Source organism: Lemur catta, chromosome 12 (genome assembly GCF_020740605.2).
Source record: "Lemur catta isolate mLemCat1 chromosome 12, mLemCat1.pri, whole genome shotgun sequence".
Lineage (NCBI taxonomy): Eukaryota > Metazoa > Chordata > Mammalia > Primates > Lemuridae > Lemur > Lemur catta.
The window spans coordinates 26,509,263-26,533,890 of record NC_059139.1 but is presented as its reverse complement, the minus strand read 5'-3'; the positions used below and the strand labels follow the sequence as shown (position 1 = coordinate 26,533,890).

Here is a 24,628-nt window from a genome sequence, read left to right as displayed (position 1 = left end):
GAGTGGTGCAGGCCACTCTTGGAGCATCCCACCTTCAGCACACCCACGACACCAAACTAAGGGCAAAGCAGCATTAAATATTTCCACATCCTAAGGAGAGCCAATAACAGCTGAATCTAGAAACTTTCCCCAAGACTGAATTAGCTCTGCTAGATCTAACTCACATGCCAGCCCCACAACTTACGAGGCTACAAAACAGGACTAGGGGAGGGAGGAAAGGGAGTCATGGGAATCTGAAGCCACATGAACACAGTGTTCCTGGTGGCAGGGTTATTCCTCCCCTAAGTTCTTTTCCTGACTTTGGTTAGGGGCAAGAAGGTGCTGGAAGTATCCACTAAAGCCAAGCAACCGAAGCCCCAAGAGAATCACTTGTAGGATGTGGGGTTACCTTCGGTAAGGGTATACAATACTGCTCGTGCGTGCAGGGCACTGTGGAATCTTAGAGCTGCCACTAGTGAGGAAGTTTCTGGAGGAGTTCCTGGGAGGTGCTGATCCATGCCAGGGCAGTTCTTCCTTAAGTGAGCTGAGACCACTTCCTGCCTAGAGAGTGCTGAAGGCGGGAGGCTTTCAATAGTGGTCTGCACCTCTCTTGTGGTGAGAAGGGCATGGGACAGCCTGGCTGGGGAAGAGATGGGTGCAGCCCTTTCTCCGTCTGAGTTCCATGACACAGGGAAGGAATGGAGAACTTGGTGGCTCTTGTGGCTCGGCATGAAGGAGCACAGGGAAGAGGAAAGACAGGTGCTGGCACTGAAGGAGATCAAATGTAAATCAGACATAAGAGTCTCCAGACTTAAACTGGACCAACTTTTAAAAACAGAAACTGACCATAAATCTATTTGATCTGTCCCAGACTTAATTACTGGGAGAGGAAATGGAATTTGGCAGAGCATAGTGAAATCGAGCTGCCATAACAAAGTACCACAAATTGGGTGGCTTAAAACAGCAGAAATTTATTGTCTGTTGGTTCTGGAGGCTCAAAATTTGAAATCGAGATGTTGGCAGGGCCATGCACCTTCTGAAACCTGTAGAAGAACATCCTTCTTTGCATCTTCCAGCTTCCGGTGTTTGCCAGCAATCCCTAGCATTCCTCAGCTTATAGATGGGTCACTCCAGTTTCTGCCTCCATCGTCACATGGCTGTCTTTACTGTCTTCCTTCTGTGAGGGTCTGCCCAAATTTCCATTGTCATACAAGTACACTAACCATGTTGGATTAGGACCTTCCTAATGACGTCATCTTAACTTGATTATATCTGCAAAGACTCTACTTTTTTTTTTTTTTTTTTTTTTTGAGACAGTCTCACTCTGTTGCCTGGGCTAGAGTGCTCTGGGATCAGCCTAGCTAACAGCAACCTCAAACTCCTGGGCTCAAGCAATCCTCCTGCCTCAGCCTCCTGAGTAGCTGGGACTACACGCATGCACCACCATGCCCGGCTAATTTTTTCTATATATTTTTAGTTGTCCAGCTAATTTCTTTCTATTTTTTTTTAGTAGAGACAGAGTCTCGCTCTTGCTCAGGCTGGTCTCAAACTCCTGCCTGAGTCTCGATCTGCCTGCCTTGGCCCAGAGTCTGCTTTCAAATAAAGTCACATTCACAGGCACCAAGGGTTGAACTGTGTTCACCGAAAAAATATGTTGAAGTCCTAACCCCCGGCATGTGATTAGAAAAATATACTTCCTGTTTACAGCCCACAGTATAATCAAAGGGTTATACCAGCTATTACATTCATAGTTTGATTAAAATCAGTCACACTTGCTTTAAAGTATTTTGTTCTTTTACTTGTAGCAATCTTCCTTTTTAATGGTGATTAGTTGGTCTTTTTACCACTTCAGTTACCTTTGTTTCAAAGAATTTTTTGAGTGCACTAATCCATTAAGGTTTGCATTAGGCTAATTTGCATACCATTTACCAGTTGAATTTTCACATTCTGATATTAATATTAATATAGCAATTTAGTACAATAACTGTTAAGAGCTAGTGCTAAAATTATCATGAAGTAGAGAACAAAACTGAAATATATTAAATACCTGGAATTTGGACCTCAAATCTCCAAATCTGTCCTAGAAGATTAAATAAATTCTAGATCAAAGGTAAAATCTTTATCACTTAGGCTTTTAGAGATGAATACTAAGCATTCACACTCATAGCTTAAGTAAGTAGAAAACGATTAAAGTCTTTCTTTTATATGGATTTTAATTTTTGTTGGTTCTGCAATATACTGACAAAATAAGTGAGACCCCTAGTTTAAAGTACTTTATGAATAGACATGTTATATATTTCAGATGTCCCAGAAGTGGAGACACAAACACAATTCTAAGACTATGATTTTAAAATTCCAATCCTCTGGTGATGTGACATTCAAGCTTAACTAAAGGTTTCCTCTATTTGGCAGTCTTCAGGAAAGCTCACTCAGTTTTAGAATGTTATTGTTTTTTCTCTTTCTACCAAAACATTCAACTCCTGCAATCAAACTCCTTAGTTTTAAAGATTGAGCTCTTCTGTTATTTCCCAAAAAGCACCCACAAGCTAAACCTAATCCACATCTCTTCCTAAATTCTAATTCTGAGTAACAAAAATCTGACAGATCATAATGTTTCTGGTTGGTGTTAGGGGCCAAACTACCCTGAAGGTTGATTAATTGGATTCTAAATGGCTGGCCCTCTCCAAGGGCACCTTCATTCTTTTGGAATACATCATGTGTGGAATCAATGAGGCATCAAGCTTCTAACCAAACAAATAGCCTGCAAAATTAGAGTTGTATCCAGACTGTTTTATGAACATGAGACAGGCCACTGTTACCCTATTTGTCTTCTTGACAAGTTCTAGCTGCACAGCTTCAGTTCCAAGTGTCAAATGTCAGTTAGTGGAGGTGTGTGTCACCAATCAAGGGACTCCGAGGCACAGATGGTGCCGTGAAAGTCATGCTCACAAAGATTTATATAGAAAGATGTTCATCACATTATTTATAATAGCAAAAATGACAGATCCTAACTGTCCAATAATAAATTATGGCCCCTCCATAGGATGGAAAAATATGAGGCCACTGATAAGCAAGCATCTTTTCAAAAAAATTTTAAGGGCATCCTAAAAAGTGAAAAACCAAGCTATAAAACTGTGTATGAAAATTGTGCACATGTATAAATGCCTATAAAATAATAATTGGGGAAACAGCATCTATTGCTGGAATTTGGAGTGACTTTTATTTTCTTATTATTATTGTTCTGTATTTTCTCCAATCAGCATGCAATTTGTTTTTTCTTTTACAATTGGACATAAAAAGTGACTTTAAAATTTTTCTCTTCTCTGTAGGTAAGAAGAGCAGATAGTAATTCTGGTTGATAAACACACCGATGGCTTGTTTAGGAGAGACCTCCCTGTTCTGGACATGCCCACATGGGGAGGTTTGGCAAATTTCAGCCAAACTTACAAGCTTCACATGCATCATTCATTCATTCACAAGCATATACTAACTACCTGCTAAGTCACAGGAATTGGTTCTACAATCATACAGAGATTTTGGAGGTGCTTAACAGTATGATGAAAAAGTTTAAAGGTATACTTAAACCAGTATTATACAAAGTAGAAAGCAGTGAGTTGCTGTTTAAAAAAATACATACATATAACATCTTAAGGGAATAAATTTTAAAAACTAGACTTGGGTGGGGCAAGGGCAATATACGTAACCTAAATATTTGTACCCCTATAATAGGCTTAAATTTAAAAAAAAAATTTTTAAAGAAAATCTTTAAATTTTTAGTTGTTTTAACCCAAGTAAAAAAAAAAAAAAAGAAAAACTAGACACTTAATGAAATAAAATCAAGCTTAAATCCTCAAAGTTTGATAACAGTTGGAGATACCAAGTAGCTGTTTAAAGCTGGACAAACCTCTCTGAGACTCACTTTCCTTGTGTGAAAAATGAGGACAATACCAGCGAACTCACTCTATCTGTTCTATGGATTGGCTGAAATAAAAATGAATTTTATATATATACACACACGCACACATACACGCACACATATATATCACAAGTACTAAAGAGGCTAGAATGAAATGTGCATTCAACTACCTGGGTATTATTATTTTTCCTATTATTATTTAACATCAGTGGAGAGGAGAGGGTGGATTTCACACTTTATTTCCTACCACATGGCACAATTCCTCTATTGCCAATCTTGACATTGAAGCCTGACTTATTAAGGAGCCCATGGGCTTACACAGAGTGTCCAGGGAAGAGAAATGGCTATATTCAGAATCCATATCAAACTAAGTTGATGAAATGTGCTTGTTCACTATGCTCATGCAGTCAGAACCACTTGATCAACAACAGCAATAATGTTTTCAGTTCTTTTTCAAATAGATCATCATTCATGCCAAATAATTAGAGATGGCCCAGTGTTTGCAATTGAAAACAAAATCTAAAAATCTATGATGTCAAAGCAATGTGGACGAAAGACCCATGAATAGAAAATGAGGAAGAAATTAGATTGGGTAGTTAGAAATACACTCCAAGGATTGCTTGCTTGGTATCATCCCCTCCCCCAACCCCTTCTGGCAGGGACATTGTTTATTTGGAAAAGGGTTTATTTTAGTAAAACATGACCCTTAACATGAGGATAAAGCAACATCACAGTTCAAAGCCATGAGACTAGAAGCTGTTATCCCTCATGAAGTTTCATTTGTAACAATACCAGGTTCTAGAACTACACCCTAACTGAAGCATTTCCATTTTGTTTATCACAACTGAAAACTAACTGTTGCTTTGGGGCCTGCCTCCCCTTCTGTTGAACGGTAGTGATGTACACTGCTACATCTCTGCAATCGTCCAATGCTGCTCACCAGTACAGGTGCTCTCCGACTCCCAGGAACCTGGCTGGGATTCCACTGCTGGATCCTGTTGGTTGGGGCGCCATGCAATTGGTGCAGATCAATGAAATGTGAGTAGGAAACATGTGTGTAGCTTCTGGACCAAACATTTAATTGCTGGCATGAAGATTCCTCCAGAGTTTCCCTTTCCCTATGGTACATTTGAGAAGGTTGCTTCTCCATCAGCCTGAGTCCCTGAGTCACTAACAGCAGCAGAGCCCCTAGGGGCTCAAACTTCCATGGGTATGTGGCATGAGCAAAAATAAACCTTTCTTGTTTACCCTGAAAAGCAGCCCACCCTGGGTTTTATACTCCAACATCACAAGAATCACTGGGCTAAAGCATTAAAGCACATGATTCTGGGCGGGGAACTAGAACAGAGTCCAAGCTAATCCAACCAGTCCTTCCTATCCCAGGATGTTATATCCCCAGGACTTTCTGCCATTATTTTTGAGAACCACAAGTGAGAAAGGGGGGAGAACAGGGTTGGTTCAAGGACACTCGGGGAACTGTCCTGCATGAGAGGCATTCATAGTGAGTGCAGTTCCATATAATTTTCCTGTCCCCCATCATTATAATATTAAACAGTCTGCCCATCACAGTAAAAAACTGTTTTACTTAATAATAACTGCCAGTTTATGACGAATCTCTTCTTTTTAAAGATAGAAATTTCTTTCCCAGAGCAAGATTATGAGCAGGTCAAGCTAAAAAGGATGCTGAGTCATCACTAGAATAAACCACCTTGAGTTTCCACACACCATTCCATACATAAATTCTACAAAAGTATATAGCAAGGTCTTTTTACTTTTACTTTATACATTTTTAGAGATAAGGTCTGTCATCCAGGCTGGAGTGCAGTGGCATGATCATAGCTCACTGCAACCTCTAATACCTGGGCTCAAGCAATCCTCCTGCCTCAGCCTCCCTAGTAGCTGGAACTACAGGCATGTGCCACCATGCCCAGCTAATTTTTTTTTTCCTTAGAGACAAGGTCTCACTTCACTACGTTGCCCAGACTGGTCTTGAACCCCTGGGCTCAAGCAATCCTCCTGACTTTCAACCTCCCAGAGTGCTGGGATTACAGGCATGAGCCACCATGCCCAGCCAGACAGTACCTTTGAGGGGAAATTTGAAAATGCTCGTCCCCAGCACTAGCTTATCTCTGTTGACTATTCTGAAACAAGCAGGAACAATCTCATTTAGCAACAAGCTGACTAATCAAAGTTGGCTGCAATCCTAAACCTGGATAATTAAAAACGTTATATATCAAGAAGTTTGTCTCTCTAGAACTTTTGTCTGGCTGTCCTGGTTGGTACATAGAATCAACAATATCTGAGACAGATCTTCTACAATGCTCTTCTGCCATCCTAGATGATAACGTTATCGAGTCAAAGTGACTCACCACCATATCCACGTTCCAGCATACAAGGTAGTGAAAGGAAGCAAAGGTCATTCTCCTTTCCTTGTAAAGGCATGACCCTGAAGTTGTATACAGCACCTCTGTTCACATCCTATTGGCCACAGCATTGTCACATGGCTCCGGATGGCAAGAAAGGCTGGGATATGTAGTTTTTATGGAAACACTGCTACCCAGCTAAAGCTTCAATTATGATAGAGGGAGAGAATATGTATTTAAGAGACAGCTAACAGTGTCTGTGTAAAATTCAGATGAAGAGGAACCATTCTGACAAATTTTTAAATATTGATTCTGCCTTGGTTAGTGCATGTAAATTCACAGGTGCTACCGCTATGGTCCCCACCCCCGGGGCCATGGACTGGTACCCATCCAGGCTGCACAGCAGGAGGTGAGCAGCAGGCAAATGAGTGAAGCTGAGTGAAGCTTCATCTGTAATTACAGCTGCTCCCCATCGCTTGCCACCACCCCCAACCCTGGGTCTGTGAAAAAATTGTCTTTTGTGAAACCAGTCCCTGGTACCAAAAAGGTTGGGGACCATAAGTAGATCTGTCTCTTTGTACACTTCTTTAATAAAAATCACTTTTCCCTTTTCTTCCACTAAATAAACATTGAAGAAAGATGCTGAAAGAACTAGATTTAAAATAGGACCATAATTTTAGTCTGCCTGAAATGGCCAGAGGATTTAATCTAGTCTGTTTCTTGCTTACCCCAGCATTGGTATTAGGAAAGCTTCGTTTTGAAATGAAAAGGTGTGAATTTGACAAATGATACTCAGGTAGGTGAACTGTATATTCATTACATGGTTAGTGGTTATCTATTTATTGAAGGACAGCCACGTGCAAGGCATTTTGCTAGGCATGGGGGTGCAAATACATAGCAAAATAATATGGTCCTTGTCTTCATGACATCAGTTACACAATCACAAAATAGAAACATGATTACAAGAGGAAGTAAGTGCAATTAAAGTTGATACAGAGTGCCTGGCAGTATGTAGGCAATGGGGGATATGAAGATAAATGAGCCCTTGGAAACCACAGAAAGTTTCTTCTTTTGCACTCGAGCATCAACTCTAGCGCTCTTTGTGTATCTTATGTGTAGAGGAGAGACCTAAGGGATTCCCAAAGAATATGCCACCCAGAAACATAGCGTATTAGCTTTCAGGCACCACAGAGTTACACCTCTTAGGAATGATGTATTTATAAACCAATTAATTTTTACTCTAATCTAGTTTTCTACCAGAAAAAAAGCTGAGTAGTCTGTATGAATAATAGAAAACAGATCAGGGATTTGTTTGTCCCAAACTATGCTCTCTGCTCCTCTCCTGGAAGTCTTGTTGAGCTGCCAAAATGGTAATGGACTTCATTAAAAGCATTCCAACAGTCAATGCTCAGCAGAAACAGAGGAGGATGCTGGGAAGTTGCCATTGCTGTGCCAAGACACTAATCTAAAAAAAGAAGCAGGTTTGCCCGGACAGGAGAGTAAGGTACAAAATAAAATAGCACCTCTGAATTATATTATCCAGGATTTTTTAGAGAACTGAGGCTTCTATTTTTAGTATTTTTTATTGTATACACTAATATTTTTCTATTTCATTATTCATGTCTCATGACAATTATTCTTACAAAATCCCATTCAATAGCCCCTGCATCCTGGGACAGTTGTCCCCATTCTGCACTGCTATCTCTGCCATGACACCCACGGGCTCCAGAATGACATTTGCTCAACTCTCGTCTCTGACTTTAAGCCCACAGAGCACCCTGCTCCTGCCCTTCTCCGCAGTGTCCAGCAAAATAACAAAACATTTAAACACCCAATAATTCCTTCTTCTAACACACATGGTGCACCAACTGGCTTCAATAAGGAAAAGTAGAAAAAGGGATCATTACTGAAGTCAGGGGACCTTGCACAAGTGCTAGGCCTGTGGGAACTTTGGTCTCCTGAATAGTAAAACATAGTTAAGAATGACTGACCTCCTTTATCTTATTAAGTTTTTAATGAGGCAAAGTATTTGAAAGCACTTTGAAGATGACAACATACACTACATAAGCCAAAGGCATGAGGATAAGGGTGTTCTCTGAACACACCGAATGTGGGATGTTTTAAAGGTCCTGAAAATCTTGCTGTCCTCATGACTTCACCCTTCCCAAATCTTGATATAAACTAGCTTACCATGATAACTGAAATCTATACCCTTACTCTTGTTCTTTTAGATTGGACCTAGTTCTACAAAAGTGTCTCTGAAAATACAGAGACATACCCAGTATTAGTAAAAACTAAACCTGGAGGGAAGATACAGAGAGAAATCTATCAGATTATTCCACTTTGGTCTTGCCTAATAAGACAGTATACCTTAGCAAATGGGTATAAGCTTAAATTTGGACAGAGTAGAGAAAAGACAAGTTTGACTGAACTACTTATGTGCTTGAGTAGGGCACAAAGAGCATAAAAATAGGATTGGAATTAAAAGGCAAATGTGGAAGCAAGTACTACAGAAAAACTTCATCTACTTAACCACTTGACTCAAATCTAGACAATAAGCACCAAGTTGGGCTGGAAACATTAATCAACTTTCTTTCCAAGTCCCTTTCATCATATCCTTTGTGAGTCTTGGTTTCCTCCTTTGTGAAGTAAGAACAGTAATGCTCACCTTTCAAGTGTTGGAGGATTAGATATCAAAATAATGAAATGCACTAAAAATATCTGAGATATAATGTATGCTCAGTAAATACTGTCTGTGGAAGTTTATTAATGTGTAATGTGAAGTTTTTATTAGGGGTACAGAAGAAAGAGTTGGCATAGAGAAGGGAAACATTTAAATTCTGACCCTGGTGGGATCTTTCCTCTCTTCTTTGAAAACTGCAAGGCCTAGAAATTTCATGTAGTTCATGTAGTCGCAGGCAAATACAAAGCAAAGACAAGAGACCCTGAGAGTTGTGGAAAACTTAGAAAGCAGTGAGGCACACAAGCACAAAAGAACATGGACTTTGAGGGCTGTGCTTGAAGAAAGGACTTAGATAAAGAAAAGGGAATCAATGCTGCAGAGGTTCATTGACAATAAATAAAACAGATAAAGCAGGATGACTCAACCATAAATGGCTTCCAACCTGTCCAAGAATGAGAACTACTTATAAAGAAAAAGCTAAAAGAAGCAAAACTGGGCAAGGTAGATGCGAGTAGTGAGCAAGCATCTATCCATGTTAATGGAGATCAAAGCTATAATTGGAGTTGAATTACATTTCAGTGCCCTGAGAGACATTGCAGCTGCAGTCTTGAAATCACCCTTAATATTTAAGAAATTCTTGAGAAAGAGATGCAAAACAAATAAACACTACAGAGAGAGAAATATCCTGATTTTCAAAAAGATGAGGAAAGCAAATTGTGAAAGCTATAATTTGATACCGCCAAAAATATTTAAGGAGGACTAAACATGAATATATAATTAATAAACTCTTGGAAAAGATGTGATGGCTCAGAATCTGAACATCCCTCTGAAACCCTCTGAAAATCCCTTATTGATATAATTCTTAGACTCATTAGGAGTGTTATAAACAATGTGATTTTATTTCTACTTCATTTAAGGTACATCTATTTAACTTATACTTGTTTGAAACGGGAGATATAATCAATAAGTTAGAAGACAAAAAAATCAAAATAGACAAGAATGATAAATCCAAACAAACAAGGCTAAATTTAACAGAGTAATATATTTTTTCTTTCTTTATTTTTTATGGGGCAGACATGGAATTTTTCACAAGGTTATTAAGGTATAAAATTATGTATATTTATAGTGTACAATATGATGCTTTCATATGGATACCTTGCAAAATGATTAAATCAAGCTGATGAACATTGGTTCAACTATTTCAACTGAACACTTAACAAAAACTCTCTGTAGTCAAAAGATAGAACTATATGATGAATGCATACAAGAAAGAAACTTTGTAGACTTACCGAGTATCAGTCCTCAAGTAGCTAGTTCATTACTATCAACAGGAAGGAATAACGTAGGGTCCATCTAAAGATTTCAATTCCTGCTTGATTTTCCTTGTCCCCTAACTATATTTTAGAAGCTGATTCTCCAACTTCTCCCCATATGTAGCCTCAAACCAGCCACTTTTCCCAAGCTGATCTTGACAGAGCAGCATGTACACCAAAAACCTCCTCGTGCCTCATGTGGGAGCTTGGAATTAATAGAGAATTCTAGTGCTAATCCCTGAAGCTCAGTGTTCCAGTCACAATTCCTGGGGGGGAAATTATTTTACTGACACTATCATCCCTCAAGGTCTTCTTCAAAGCCAATTAGACCCAGGATCTAATCAGCCAGGAACACGTCTTGGGCACCTGGGTAGCAGGCCCCAAATTGCAATGCCAGACACTTCCCCTTTCCCACATAAATTATATTGCTCCATCTATAAACCTATATGATCCTAAATGTTTATCCATTAATGGTTATTCTGCCCAGTTTGTTCTAGAAGCTGAGTTTTGCCATTGGGCTGCTATTTAGGAGGCTACCAAAGTTCTACCGTGTTCCTCAGGGACAATCCCTGGCCCTATATACTCACTTTTCCTACCTACCAATAAGCATCTCCCCTCCCCATTTCATCCATAGCTGTGGTTTGTTCCATATTTGTCTGCCACCTGAAATCCCGGACCCAGAACTTTTCATACATTTCTTAGTAAGTGTAAGCTTACTTTCTTAGTTCCCCTAGAAACATTTATCCTTCCAGTCAACAAATATGCCTCTGGTTCCCTGATATTGTCTCCCTACTGGCTGGCCCAGTGTTACCAATTCCTAAATATCACTATGGCTCAGAATACCCAAGTTACAACCTCTAAACTATTCCAAAATGCTTATTTTTTTAATTTATTCATTCAACAAATATTTACTGAGACCCTACCACCATATGCTGAACCCTTATCTGGAAAATAGGGATAGAGAAGTGAAAAAAACAAGTAAAATCCCCTGCCATCTTCTTTTTTTCTTTTTGAGACAAAGTCTCCCTCTGCCGCCTGGACTAGAGTGCTGTGGTGTCAGCCTAGCTCACAGCAACCTCAAACTCCTGGGCTTAAGCGATCCTCCTGCCTCAGCCTCCCGAGTAGCTGGGACTACAGGCATGCGCCACCATGCCCAGCTAATTTTTTCCATATATATTTTTAGTTGTCCAGATAATTTATTTCTATTTTTAGTAGAGACGGGGTCTCGCTCTTGCTCAGGCTGGTCTCGAACTCCTGACCTCTAGCAATCCACCCGCCTCGGCCTCCCAGAGGGCTAGGATTACAGGCGTGAGCTACCGTGCCCAGCCAGTACTGCATGAATTAAATGAGCATCAGAAGAGAAATCATCTCAGAGCTTGCCTTTTTTTGCTATCATGACATAAAGACAAACCATTTCTACACTGTATCATTACGTGTGATGAAAAGTGGATTCCTTTTGACAATCACAAGTGTTTGGCACAATGGTTGGATGAAGTGCTGAAACATAGTCCAAAACAGAATATTCATCAAAAAAAAGCTAATGCTATATCTATTTCGTGGTCCAGCACTGGTATCATCCACTACAGCTTCATGAAACCTGGTCAATCCATTACAGCGGATGTCTACTGCAACCAGCTGGATGAAATGACGAGGATGCTTGTGATTAAGCAGCTAAGATTGGTTAATAGAGACAGGCCAATCCTCTTGCAAGACAATACTCGACCACATGTTGCCCAAATAATGCTGCTCAAACTACAGAGCCTGGACTTGGAAACTCTCTGTTATCCACTGTATTCACCAGATCTTGCACCAACTGACTACCACTTCTTCCAGGCTCTGGACCACTTCTTGCAAGGAAAAATATTCAATTCTCAACAAGCTGTGGAAAACGCCTTTCACAATTTCATCGCCACTCACTCTCCAGACTTCTTTGCTGCTGACGTAAACAAGCTATTGTTAAGATGGAAAAACTGTGTTGATAGTTTAGGCTCATACTTTGATTAATTGTTAATCAAGTTGATTAATTGATTAAATAATCAATTTGATTAACTGTGTCTTATTTGAGATATAATAAACTAAACTTTTGATTCAAAATTAGATATCTCATATTTAATGAGCTAATAAAACAACACTTAATTAGTTAGCACACACCGTCCTATTAGCTTTGAAAATTAGTGTTTAGCACTAATTCTGGGGTCTCAAAAAAAATCAAACCCATATTGTATTAGCCTACTGTAAAGAGAAGGGGAGTAAATGATGGGAAAATGAAACATGTAGGCTCCCCCAAAATAGAATGACAGCAAATCATTTTTGAGGATTTGGGATTTTGAAATCTATCTGCAATATTAGTTTCAGTGGGCAAATTTGCTTTGTCTGAAAAAATTTTAGCAAAAACATGTTTTGATTGCCCTGATAAATTACAAAGTCAGTATAAATCAGTCATCTCCTAACTTTCTTAATTTCTTTGAAATAGAGAAACTCTTTATATACAGACATGCAGAAAAATCATTTGTCACCATTCACAAAAAATAAAATGATTATGATAATTACCTAAGTGCCTAGTTTTTTTATTATTGATTCTATTTTTACATTGTTCTTTAAGATTCTAAGAGCACATAATTTCTAACACCTTTGTTTTCCTATAAGATGTTAAGAGTTTCAGGCTGCCTATAATCACCCTAATACCACTCTGACCTGCCAATCTCAGTCTGTTCTGCAATGACTGATTGATTCATGGTGCTAAGGAAGAGCAGCTTCTGTTCTTGCCCAACACAATGAACACCCTTCAGTTAACTGCTAAATTTTCACTTGTCTGCTAATGGGTAATTGGTCAAGGATCTTAGCCAGTGCTTCTCAGACTTTAGAAAACTTAAGAATCACCAGGGTTACACATGAAAAATATAGGTTCCTGCCCCCTCATTCTAATCTATCAGGTCTGAGGTGAGGCCTGGGAATTGACATTTTAAATAAGGACACGAGGTGAATCCTATTACAAGGCACTTGGGGACAACACTCTGAGAAAAAGTGATGCTGACTCAGGAAGCTGAAAATGTTCTTAGCCACCAGCCTGCTGAGAACCTCTGTAGTTGACATAGTACAAAATATCTGCCTATGAGAAGGATGATTAATTCAAAGGTTTAGTTGGAAGCATTTGACCTTTGAATCTGAAATAAGCTTTGCTAATGAAGAGAAGATAGCCAGAGAAGCAGCAGCAGCTGAAAACTTTCATGAGCACTTCTTCTTGGCCCCTTTTACGTTCAGCCATATAGACTTCTAGTACTCACTTCCTGCTCTTGCTTTATCATCCATCATATTAACATACAGTCTGGACATGGATCAGAGATCGTGATCATGTAGATTTAGGGTTAGGGGCCAATGAGACAAGATTTAGGTTCATGCTAGAAAAGTTGACAGCATTATGGTCAAGAGGTCTGGATATAAATTGATATGAAAACAAAAAGAGAGAATGGAGTAAGACAAAAATGCTGAGCCTGGAGTGAGGCCAAGATCCTAAGCACATCCCTGAGGAAATAGTAGAGAGGGAGGTAGAGATGGCTTGGCTTTGCTGCTGTCAGTTGGACATTCCATTCAACTGCCCCATGGGCATTCCGGCCCACTGAGCATGCCCCGTTTGTGTGACTGATTTTCACTAAGTAGAACAATCAACAGGATCACCATAGAGGCTTTACCAACACCAGGCCAGTAAAGTGACCACTGAAAACCATTACCAAATTTGTGATCAATGGACCCAAGTTTAAGGAGAGGAACTTCTTTGGTCTACAACAATGGTTTGAATCCCAGTCTCTAATTTCTTCCTTCTCAAATATTCTGGTCTCCACCAAAAGGACAACATTTGGTGAGATGCAGCCATTTTTTTGGTCAGCAGGAGGTCAAAAGCAAGAATATGTCGTAGTGGTAGAATACAGCATCATCCTTAACAGCAAACCCATTGCTGGAAGCTCCAGATCACTGTACCAATCAAGTGGAGGAGGGATTTTCATTTAGAGAACCATATGTGAACCTTATACGAGAAACTTGCCAACCTGCTTCTTTGATTTTTCAGCCTTACTATTTCTGATACTTAGGTGCTATCTTTTAGAGAGCCTGAAACAGCCAAGACATGGCTCATGGCATGGAGGAATCCACAGGTAAGCACCATCGGGTCCTACAGAGTCCGGGCTTCTGCTGTGTGTTTTGTGTTTGTGGAATTGTGTGCACATGCAGGGGCTGGGCAATGGTGTGTCACTGTGGGAAGTCTGCACACCTCAAAGGTTTTATGAAAGATCATTTCTCTCTGTACTCCCTTTATTCCAAAAGCCAGTTTGTTGTTTAATTTCAATTACTAAAAGAGTCCTTTGGAAATATATCCCCCCATTTTCCATGTACAGCTGCCTGCCTGCTTTGCCAAAAAGACTACACCAAAGAGGTGTGGTGCTTGACGTGGAGGCTCATGGGAAATCTTCACCTTCAAAGGCATCTCTCCTACCAACTTGGCTTGTGGCCTGAAATTGCTCAATTCCTTTGAATGAAATTTTTTAATTTTCTAGAATGCTTTATTCAAAAACACATATGCCTGGAAAGTGAGAGTCAAAAACATTTAGATCAGTATCAGAAAATAGAAATGTCTCATGAGCATGGGACCAGAAGAAGGACCCAGCAGGCAGAGGAGGGTAGATGGAAGTGAAAAGTGTGTTGGAAAAGAAGACAGGCCAGGTACTGAGGGAGGAGGAGTGGAAAATAAACAGCTATATTGCACCACTGCCTTCTAATGCTCAGGTCAGGCATAAGGGATTCAGCTCATTGAACCTTAGAACTGAGCCTTGCTAGAGAGGATATATAGGGCAGCGCCAGCTTGACTGGAGGGATAAATAGGAATCGAGCATCATTTATTTTCCCATCCACATTTAATTTAGGTTTTGAAAAAATTACTGAGCAGCTATTTTCAAGTCTGTCAGGGATATGAAATATAAGGCACAGTTCTTGCCATCAAAGAGCTAGCAGTCAAGGGAGAGAGAGAGAGAGAGATGGGAGTGGGACGGGGGAATAAATGAATGAATGGACTTTCTATGACTACTGCAAAGTAATTAACAGGAGAGCATTTCAGCACATATTTTAATTCTTCTTTTTCTGTACATTTTAGAGGTGTTTGGAGATATTAACCTCACTCTTGGCATGCTGAACAAGGAAGATATTGTTAGCAAGGTAGGAAAAATTAGGAAAAATCTCTTTCCCATTCACCTTTTTAAGTCCAGATGTTGCAACATTTCACATACATCCTTCTCTGCCTCAACTTTCTTATTTTTCTTTGGCTTCTTACATGGCGTTAGATTTTTCAGAAAATGCAGTTGTAATGGGAGTCATTATTTATATTTAAACAATGATATTTAGCATTTCAAGGATCACAGTATCTATGTCTAGAAGATAGCAAAAGAATGTTCTTTTTCTTAATGTTATATAGACAGATGTGGAAAGAGAGGGATGTCAGACTTAAAACCACATGGATGACAGCCTCCTCCTTTATAATTTGAGGGCTCCTACAAAAACCCCAAAGGATCTCCCCTACTCATCTGTAATGCTATTTTATGACTAGAAATGTATTTCTCTGAGAAATAAAGGCTTTTCAGACTTCAACAACATTTTATAAAATAATAATAACCATCCTTCATTGAACACCTACCTAGGAAGTAGAGTACTAGATGTTTTCCACACAATAGTACATTGTATAATATTCATTCCTCAAAACAACTTTATGAGGCAGGTGTAGTTATTTCCATTTGACAATTGAGAAAAGATAAGGCACAGAGAAGTCACATGACTTACCCAACTGAGAACAGTGGGACTATATCCAAACACAAGCCCATCTGGCTCCAAAAAAAGTCTCCTAATCATTATTCAATGTTGCCTCCCTGTGAAGGGCAGTACCTACCAGGGTGGGGAACCTGCAGTCTTGGGGCCACATGTGGCCTTCTGGATCCTTGAGTGTGGCCTTTTGACTGAATCCAAATTTTATAGAATCCCTTTTAATAAAGGGATTTGTTCTGTGAAGATTGGATTTGGTAGAGGGGCCACACCTGGGGATCTGGAGGGCCACATATGTCCTTGAGGCCACAGGTTCCCCCTTTATCTCTTAATTCAGTGGCCTTCACCCCTGACTGCATATTAGAATCCCTTAGAGAGTTTTAGGAAAATACCAACAGCCAGGCCCCACTACCAGGGATCCTGATTGGATCAGTCTGTGAAAAACCTGGGCATCTAAAGCTCTCTGAGACAATCCTAACATTTAGGCATGGTTGTAAAACATCTCATCAACTTCCTAGTAGGAATTAACTTTCCCGTAGAGCACTATTTCTCAAACATTGGGAATCGGTTGGGGAATGGTCTCTGGATCCTGGAAGTACTGAAGATGAATTTCCAGGGAAGAGACCAGAGAATATGTATTTTTGACAAGCATTTCCAAATTATTTTTATGGTGGATCAAGTCAGAGAACAGTAATAGCTAGCAAAACCAAGAGGTTAAGGTGCCAGTTAAAAGTCAGACTGTTGGGTTCAAAGTGTAGCATTACCACACAATACTGGACACATTAAGCTCTCTGTCACTTAATTTCCTTATCTATAAAATGAGTATATTACTGGTACCTAACAGAGGCTTCTTGTAACCATTAATGAAATGTCCCGGATAAAGAGCCTCGCACAGTTTCAGGAATAGAGGAAGGGCTCTCCATAAATGTTAGCCTTGCCAACGGAATAAGGCCTGCAGAAAGGAGAGAAAGCTCACAGAGCAAGAGAGACTCACAGGGTGTCAGGCAGGCTGTGAAAGTACTTACCGGGGAAGAAAGCAAAGACCAACTATATCTCATTCTCAAATTTCCCAAGGACCAGCCCCAAGGAGTAGGGTAAAAAAAGTTATTTCACACCTTAAACACGGATGCAGCACCTGGAGGTACATGTTAAGGCTGTTAGACATTTCAGAACACCAGTCTCTCATCTTCCAGAAGACATGTAGCCACCTAAGAGATTTAGAAGAGCCATCACACATGGCATCTGGGCAAGCCACGTGATTCCTGGAGGCTGCAGCTCTATCCAAAATGTTGGCCACAACCATCTCTCCACAAAGGCATGAATAAAACGATGGCCTCTAAATCTCCATTAGGATCCAGTTTCATAGCTCAGCAGCCTCTTTGGAAATCAAGTGTGTTCCCTAGTAAGATTCTTACTCCTCGGTACTAAGAGCAGCAATTAGGGTAACAGACACTTCCATTCCCCTGCGTGCCCTACAAGTGATTTTCAATAGACTTTGATATGTTGGGCAGCCTGCCCTGCCTTCAAGTAGATCTTGCTGTAGGAAGGTAGTAAAGTTAAAATAGTTTTCAGAATTAACTTTGATCTACTTACAAGTCTTTGACTCCTAAAGATGCACATTATGTTCAGGAAGTCTCAATTAAGACATATAGGCTGGGCGTGGTGGCTCACGCCTGTAATCCTAGCCCTCTGGGAGGCTGAGGCGGGTGGATCGCTCAAGGTCAGGAGTTCAAGACCAGCCTGAGTGAGACCCCGTCTCTACTAAAAATAGAAATAAATTATCTGGACAACTAAAAATATATATGGAAAAAATTAGCTGGGCATGGTGGCGCATGCCTGTAGTCCCAGCTACTCGGGAGGCTGAGGCAGTAGGATCGCTTAAGCCCAGGAGTTTGAGGTTGCTGTGAGCTAGGCTGACGCCATGGCACTCACTCTAGCCTGGGCAACAAAGTGAGACTCTGTCTCAAAAAAAAAAAAAAAAAGACATATAAAATCCACCATATAGTAAAGTTACATTGCTTTCTTTAATGCTGTACTTCATTTGGACTTCATTTATTTTGCAACTCAAGTTTCTGTGTATACCCTTGTGTGTTCACAGGAAGACATTTACAGTCATCTCACTTCTATTATTCAAAATACTGACATCTTAGATGATACAATTGTCCAACGGTTGATTTATTATGCTTCTAAGGACATGAGAGACGACAATGTAAGTTGTTCTTGGTAGTAACTCAGCATCAAGGCCAGCAACAGGTCTTTAAGTGACCCAACAGATCTTTAAGTGACCCAAATGCACCCAAATGGACATCCATGAGCTTTTTCTACATTGCTGCCAGGGCCATAAATCACTTTTATTTGTTCTTCCTGGTAACTCGGATACAGTTACTGTGCCTGTTATTTACCTTTCTCAGATGAGGAAACTGAGGCAAAGCTAAGAATGACTTTAGAGCTAATATTATCCAACCTGCTTTTAGATGAAGAAGTGATGCTTAGAGAGATTGTTTTCAAAGTAACACAGCTATCTATTGACAGAACAAGTAACTAGAATCCAGCCTTCTAGGCTCCCATATCACTTCTTATTTCATTATGTGCCTACTTATCTTGGATTGTCTGATAGACATTGCAGCAAAATAAAAATTTATATTTATATGTATAGAGAGAGGCGGTGGGTGGGGAGGGAGAGAGAGAGACAAGATCTCACTCTGTCACCCTGGCTGGAGTGCAGTGGGTTCATCACAGCACACCGTAAACTCAAACTCCTAGGCTCAAGTGATTTTCCTGCCTCAGCCTCCTGAGTAACTAGGACTACAGGTGGGCTCCATCCACCATGCCTGGCTAATTTTTCTATTTTTTGTAGAGATGAGGTCTCACTCTTGCTCAAGCTGGTCTCAAACTCCTGACCTCAAGCTATCCTCCCACCTCTGCCTCCCAAAGTGCTGGGATTATAGGCATGAGCCACTGTGCCCAGACAAAAATTATTTGTAGGAATAAGTTGAATATTAGGATGATGTTATTTTCTTCCAGAAAGAATTTTTACTTGCTCCTGCCAAGGGCACTAGCAATCTATGATCACTTTCACAGCTTGAGATTTCTGGGCCACTTCTGTGACTCAAAGTTGCACTGCAGTTCATATGAGGACCGAATTAACATTTCATCTCAATATAGCCCTTTGGGGTCTTAGCCCAAAATATGGGCAGTGGAAGGACGAGGGTCTCACCATTGATTGGCCCCAACCTCTGACTATTGCCCCAGAATGCTTCAAAGCAGCCTCAAATGCAGGCCTTATCTCTCTGGACTCCCAGACTTTTCCAGATTTCAACTCAGTAACTCATTCCACTCTATACTGTGAGCTCCCTAATGTCTTATGAGTATGTTTTTTTAATATCTTGTCCAGGTCTTTTTATTTTCCTCAGCAGGAGGGTTGATAAAATTTACTTAGCTTACCATCACCAAAAGCAGAAGTCCCTTCTCCAACATCTAAGATATTATAATTACCAGGATAACACCAAAACCAAAGCTTTCAACTCCCAGCCCATTTCCTTTCACCATTGCTTTTAGTCTTTCAACCACAGTATTTGCATCACTTAAACATCAAACATAAACCGTTTGTTCATTAGCATCAACCCTGATCAATTAGCAAGAAAATATCTATTGACCCCCAAGTTTACAAGAACCCTATCAAAACCAGTTTTTTAAGTGCATTCAAATTGCCTCTGCATTCCCAACTACTGACACCTACAGTTTTGCAACATATTGTTCTCCCTCTATCCCAAAGCTAGAGGAACTTATAAATATTATGTAGACTCGTTCTCTGTAGACTCACTTTGCTCTTCCTCTCACTGTAATTATTATTTTTCTTTCCCTCCTCAGATTCCCAGAGAAATCAGAATGCTAGCTGGTGAGGTTTTGGTGTCTCTTGCTGCACATGATTTCAACTCTGTGATGTATGAAGTACAAAGTAACTTCAGGATCCTAGAGCTACCAAATGAATTTGCTGTGCTTTCCCTGGCTGAATTGGCTACCAGCTATGGTATGACGGAAACACTCTCCACATTTTCCCTGGGAAAGGAGCACCCCTAATTGTCTAAAACCTAAATTGGAGCAAATGGTAGAAGAGAGAGTATCTCTACCTTCTGCTGTACTAAAAAATATTGACAGAGGGATGTGGGCAGCTGTTTATGAGCATAGATGAGCGTGCTGACCAGCCATCAGTCCAGACAGCTCTGAATTTGGCTGGACCTGCTCTCATCCTCACCTTCCTACAACTGGCTTTACATTTGCAGAAGCGCATTTTCTATAAGATGTATCCTGCAAACCACTGAACGCTTAGATGAAATAAGTGTTTCCTGCCATTTGTTCCTACACTGCTTTATTTAAGATATTTGGTGAGCAGGTGGTATACCTGTTACATGTGCCTTAGGGATATAGGCAAGGTCTGGTGGGAGAGATTGGCATTAATAAAATAATTATCCAAATAAGCAATTGCCACTAAACAACAGCTACAGGTGGTAATATAGCCAGGACCTTATTTTCAACCAAGCACTCCTTGGTTTAACTATAGCCTGGCATTAAGGTAGGGTGGGGGAAGGGGGGGAATAGTAGGAACACCTTCCTACTGCACATCATCCGCCTCCTCCATGCAGCCCTGAAAGCTTTCCTGTCGGTGTGAGAGGAGCCACAGAACCCTGAGTGTGCAGAGATAAATACCACCTCTCTCCTATCTGCCCCCACCGCAGTGTCCCAGAGCATCCCCTTCATGATGATGACCCTGCTCACCATGCAAACCATGCTCAGGCTGGCTGAGGACGAAAACATGAGGGGAACTTTCTGCATCGGTGGGTACCCCTGTGATTTCCTCTTTGCTTAAGAACAGACTGCAGACTACTAGCCTTATAAATTGAGCAAAAGTCTTCGTTTCCCCTTAACTCCAGTCCTGTCCTGTCCTGTCCTGCCCTAATGGTAATAGCTACCATTTACTGAGTGCCTGCCACATGGAAGGCCCTCAGCTGGGAATTATCTCATGCCATCCTCCCAGCAATTCTGCAAGGTCGGTATTATTAGCCCATTTTACAGATGAGAAACTGAAGGACATGAAAATTGCATAATTTTCCCCAAATGATGATAGACTCAATGAGATATAGACATGGTGTTCAAACCTAGGTCTATAGGACCACCCAGTCTATGCTCTTTTCACTGCCCCATACAACCTCCCTTCCTACTGACCTCCTCTTGCATGGGCTCACACTTTCTCTGCAATGACTATGAGCACTTACCAGCTCTTAGCAGTGGGTTAAATTCTGGCATCTGATTATAAAGTAACATCATAAAAATGATAAGTAAACAAAGCAACCAAAATACAACAGTCATAAAATCAAGAAAAATAGGCAAGCAAACTAGGGTCACAAATCCCCTCTAACCAAAACTGAAAGACAATGACAGTAATCAAAAATCTACAGAGAGGAACGTGCCCTGGAATTCCTGGGAAGAAGCATCTGCAGTGCGGAGGGAGGTTGCTGGGGTGAGACAGGAGACCTGGACTCTCATCTCTGTTCAGCCACTGAGCCACCAGGTGACCCTGCCCTCCTCTCAGTCCCAGTTTCACTCTAAAACATCAGAAGTGATTGCTGAGATCCTTGCCACTTATACCACACTCTAACACTATGAATCTGCAATATTTAAAAGCCCATACTGTCAGGAATGTCTTTTCTACCTACCAACCAAGCCTCTTCAATTCCATTGTGCCCCTTTCCTCTTGTTCTGTCATCAACAAAGCTAATATTTTATATAAAATATATCAAGAATTTACTATGTGCCTGAACATTGCCCTGGGTATTTTAAGATTATTATTTCCTTTAACCCTCACAGCAACCCCATTAGATAGGTAACATTTTTCCACCATTCGACAGATGAGAACTTTGAGGATTAGAAAGGTTCAGCAACTTGCCTGAGATCACACAGTCATAAGAGCCAAGACTGTCAACTGCAATAGGCTGACTCAAAGATCTGAGCAGCTATCCCAGATTAAACCACTTTCCAGTATTCCTTACTATCCCTATTTCCTATTGTAAAGTTATCTAAGTGTCTTTTTTTCCTAAGGCAACTTTTTGCCTGACTGCCACTAAAGAAAAGGTATAAAATTTGCTAGGCATCCATCCATCGGTCCATCCTAGCGTATCTAAGTCATTCATTCAATCAGCAAATAAGCAGATGTTGTGCTGGCTGCTTCAGATACTATAAACACCTACACCAGCAAGACACCATCCCTTCTCTCATGTTGCTTACGAGCCAGTGGGAGACACACACAGAATCACACACACACACCAAGAAAAAGATCATGATGCAGTGGGAGATTCTCAAGGAAATCACGAGTTTGTAGGGAATGTGATGAGTCAATAAATGGCCAACTCTAAAGCTAACATACAAATGGGCTTTTCCAGAGTATTCTGTGTATGGGAGGTGTTCGTGAGGAATGAACTATGAATTTTCTCTGTCATCTAATGAAATGGGTAGCATGAAGGCTGAAGGAAAAATATTATTATTTGATGCATTTGATACAAATATGTGGATTAGTGGCCCAAATGGTACCTTTGCAGGCTCAAGATTTGTTTAAATTTTATTGAGGTTAAACACAGGCACAGAAAATCACACAAATCAGAAGTGTACAAGTTGATGAGTTATTACAAAGGGAACTTGTGGCCACCACTTGGGTTAAGAATTGGAAGATTATTGGTGTCCAGAGGCCCCCCTCATGTTTCCTCCTGGGGGTAACCATAATCCTGACTTCTAACACATGAGTTTTGCCTGTTTGTGAGATTCATACATGCTGTACTGTGGAGCTATATCCCATTTTTATTTCTATATGCTATTATATGTCTATACTATAATTTATTTTCCCATTCTACTTATTAGCAGATATTTAGAAGATTTTCTGCTTGTCACTATTATCAAAACAAAAAGCAAATGCGAACATTCTTGTTCCAGTCTTTTGGTGCCTATATGTACACATATGTAATGCCTATATACCTAAGAGTGCAATTACTGGGTCATATGGAATGTATATTCAGCCAAAGAGTTTTCCAGTGTATTTGCATCAATTCACAATCCCACCAGCAATATTTAAGAATACCAGCTGCACCTTGGTCTTATCAACACTTGGCATTGCCTGTCTTAAATTTTAGCCATTCTGGATAATATGTAGTAGTTTCTCATTACAATTTTAATTTGCATTTTACTAACGTGACTGAACACTTTTTAAATGTTTATTTGGCATAGTTGTAAGATAGTATAGAAACTATTACACATTTGCTAGCATCAGTACTATTTTCTCAAATTATTTTATGGTCCTTCCCATCTTTATATTTTTCTCAGTCTGTGGTTGTGTTTTTTAACGTAGCCCTTGAAAAGTTCAGCAAGGCCATTTACAAGTATGTGAATCACTGGAGAGATTTCCCGTATCCCAGACTGGATGCCAACCGACTCTCTGACAAGATCTTCATGCTGTTCCGGTACATAATGGAGAAATGGGCACCCCTGGCCTCGCCCAAGCACGTGAGTGGGGCCTCAGGGTGCCTCAAGCTGGATGTCCCTCCATGCTCGTTGAAATTCTTCTTCTCTTTGTGACATGATAATTAAGCTCAGTTCTTTTGGATGCTATTGGTTGTGTTTTATGAGGTTTATCCAGGCTTTCACTCTTTTCCATGTATTTTAAATCACTATCCATTTTTTCAAATAATATTTTTTGAATAGTCATGACATCTGTCCCAAATTCTGGGGGATATAATAGGGATTAAACAGACCAAAATTCCCACACTCTAATTGAAACTGACATTCTAATGTTTGGAGAGAACAATAAATAAAATAAAATGAGTAAAAAATACAGAATATTAGTTATTTCACATCTTATATATCATAACCCATATTTGAGCTGAATCACTAATTAGGCAAAACAGCAGTCCACAAAAATTTCTTTTGCCTACAAATATCATGATTAAAGAAAATAACATCTAAATGTATTTACTTGGCTGCTCCAAAATACTGCAATGCCTTACAGAGACTAGATTGCTAAGTACATTCACATATGTCTGGCTTTAAAAGTGCATTCACCTTATCTTGCTTAATTGCTATAATTTTTGTAAAGTAGGCTAAATTATATCCTATTTAGGTCTCTTCATTGCTGTATTATAAAAGGTTTAACATTTAGCACCTTCTCTAGTTCAATCTCTTTTCTATACTTTAAACTATTAAAGCATTTATTTTTTTACCATCCTAGGGTAGTTAAATCATTAGCAAACACGGAACCTTTAAAATATCCTGTAGAAGTCTTTTCTTCAAGGCTCCCTGAAAACAAAGATCAATGCATCCATTTGGTGGCTATTATCCTTGCTTCCCACAGGAAGGGCCAGGCAAGTGGGCAAGAAGTTACACAAGTGATAACGGAGTGCAGAGAGGGAAGCACTTCACTCCCCTGGTGAGCTGCAACATTGGCAGGGAGCCTTGCAACCCAGGAAGCTGCTCACCACGGGGAAGATGCAGCCCTTAAAGAGGGAAGAAAACCTACTGAAGCATAGCTTGGAGA

At 40.1% G+C, this 24,628-nt stretch overlaps 1 protein-coding gene across 1 annotated transcript in view; it reads left to right on the top strand.

The window, feature by feature from the left end:
* Positions 1-13,883: 13,883 nt before the first annotated feature.
* MROH2B (maestro heat like repeat family member 2B) overlaps positions 13,884-24,628 on the top strand; it is a 59,341-nt gene continuing 48,596 nt past the window's right edge. The window contains exons 1-6 of the mRNA XM_045566599.1: positions 13,884-14,402; positions 15,395-15,456; positions 18,152-18,262; positions 19,924-20,083; positions 20,790-20,888; positions 23,447-23,601. Of these exons, the coding sequence (XP_045422555.1) occupies positions 14,375-14,402; positions 15,395-15,456; positions 18,152-18,262; positions 19,924-20,083; positions 20,790-20,888; positions 23,447-23,601 (615 nt within the window). The 5' untranslated portion in view covers positions 13,884-14,374. The remainder of the gene's footprint in view (positions 14,403-15,394; positions 15,457-18,151; positions 18,263-19,923; positions 20,084-20,789; positions 20,889-23,446; positions 23,602-24,628) is intronic.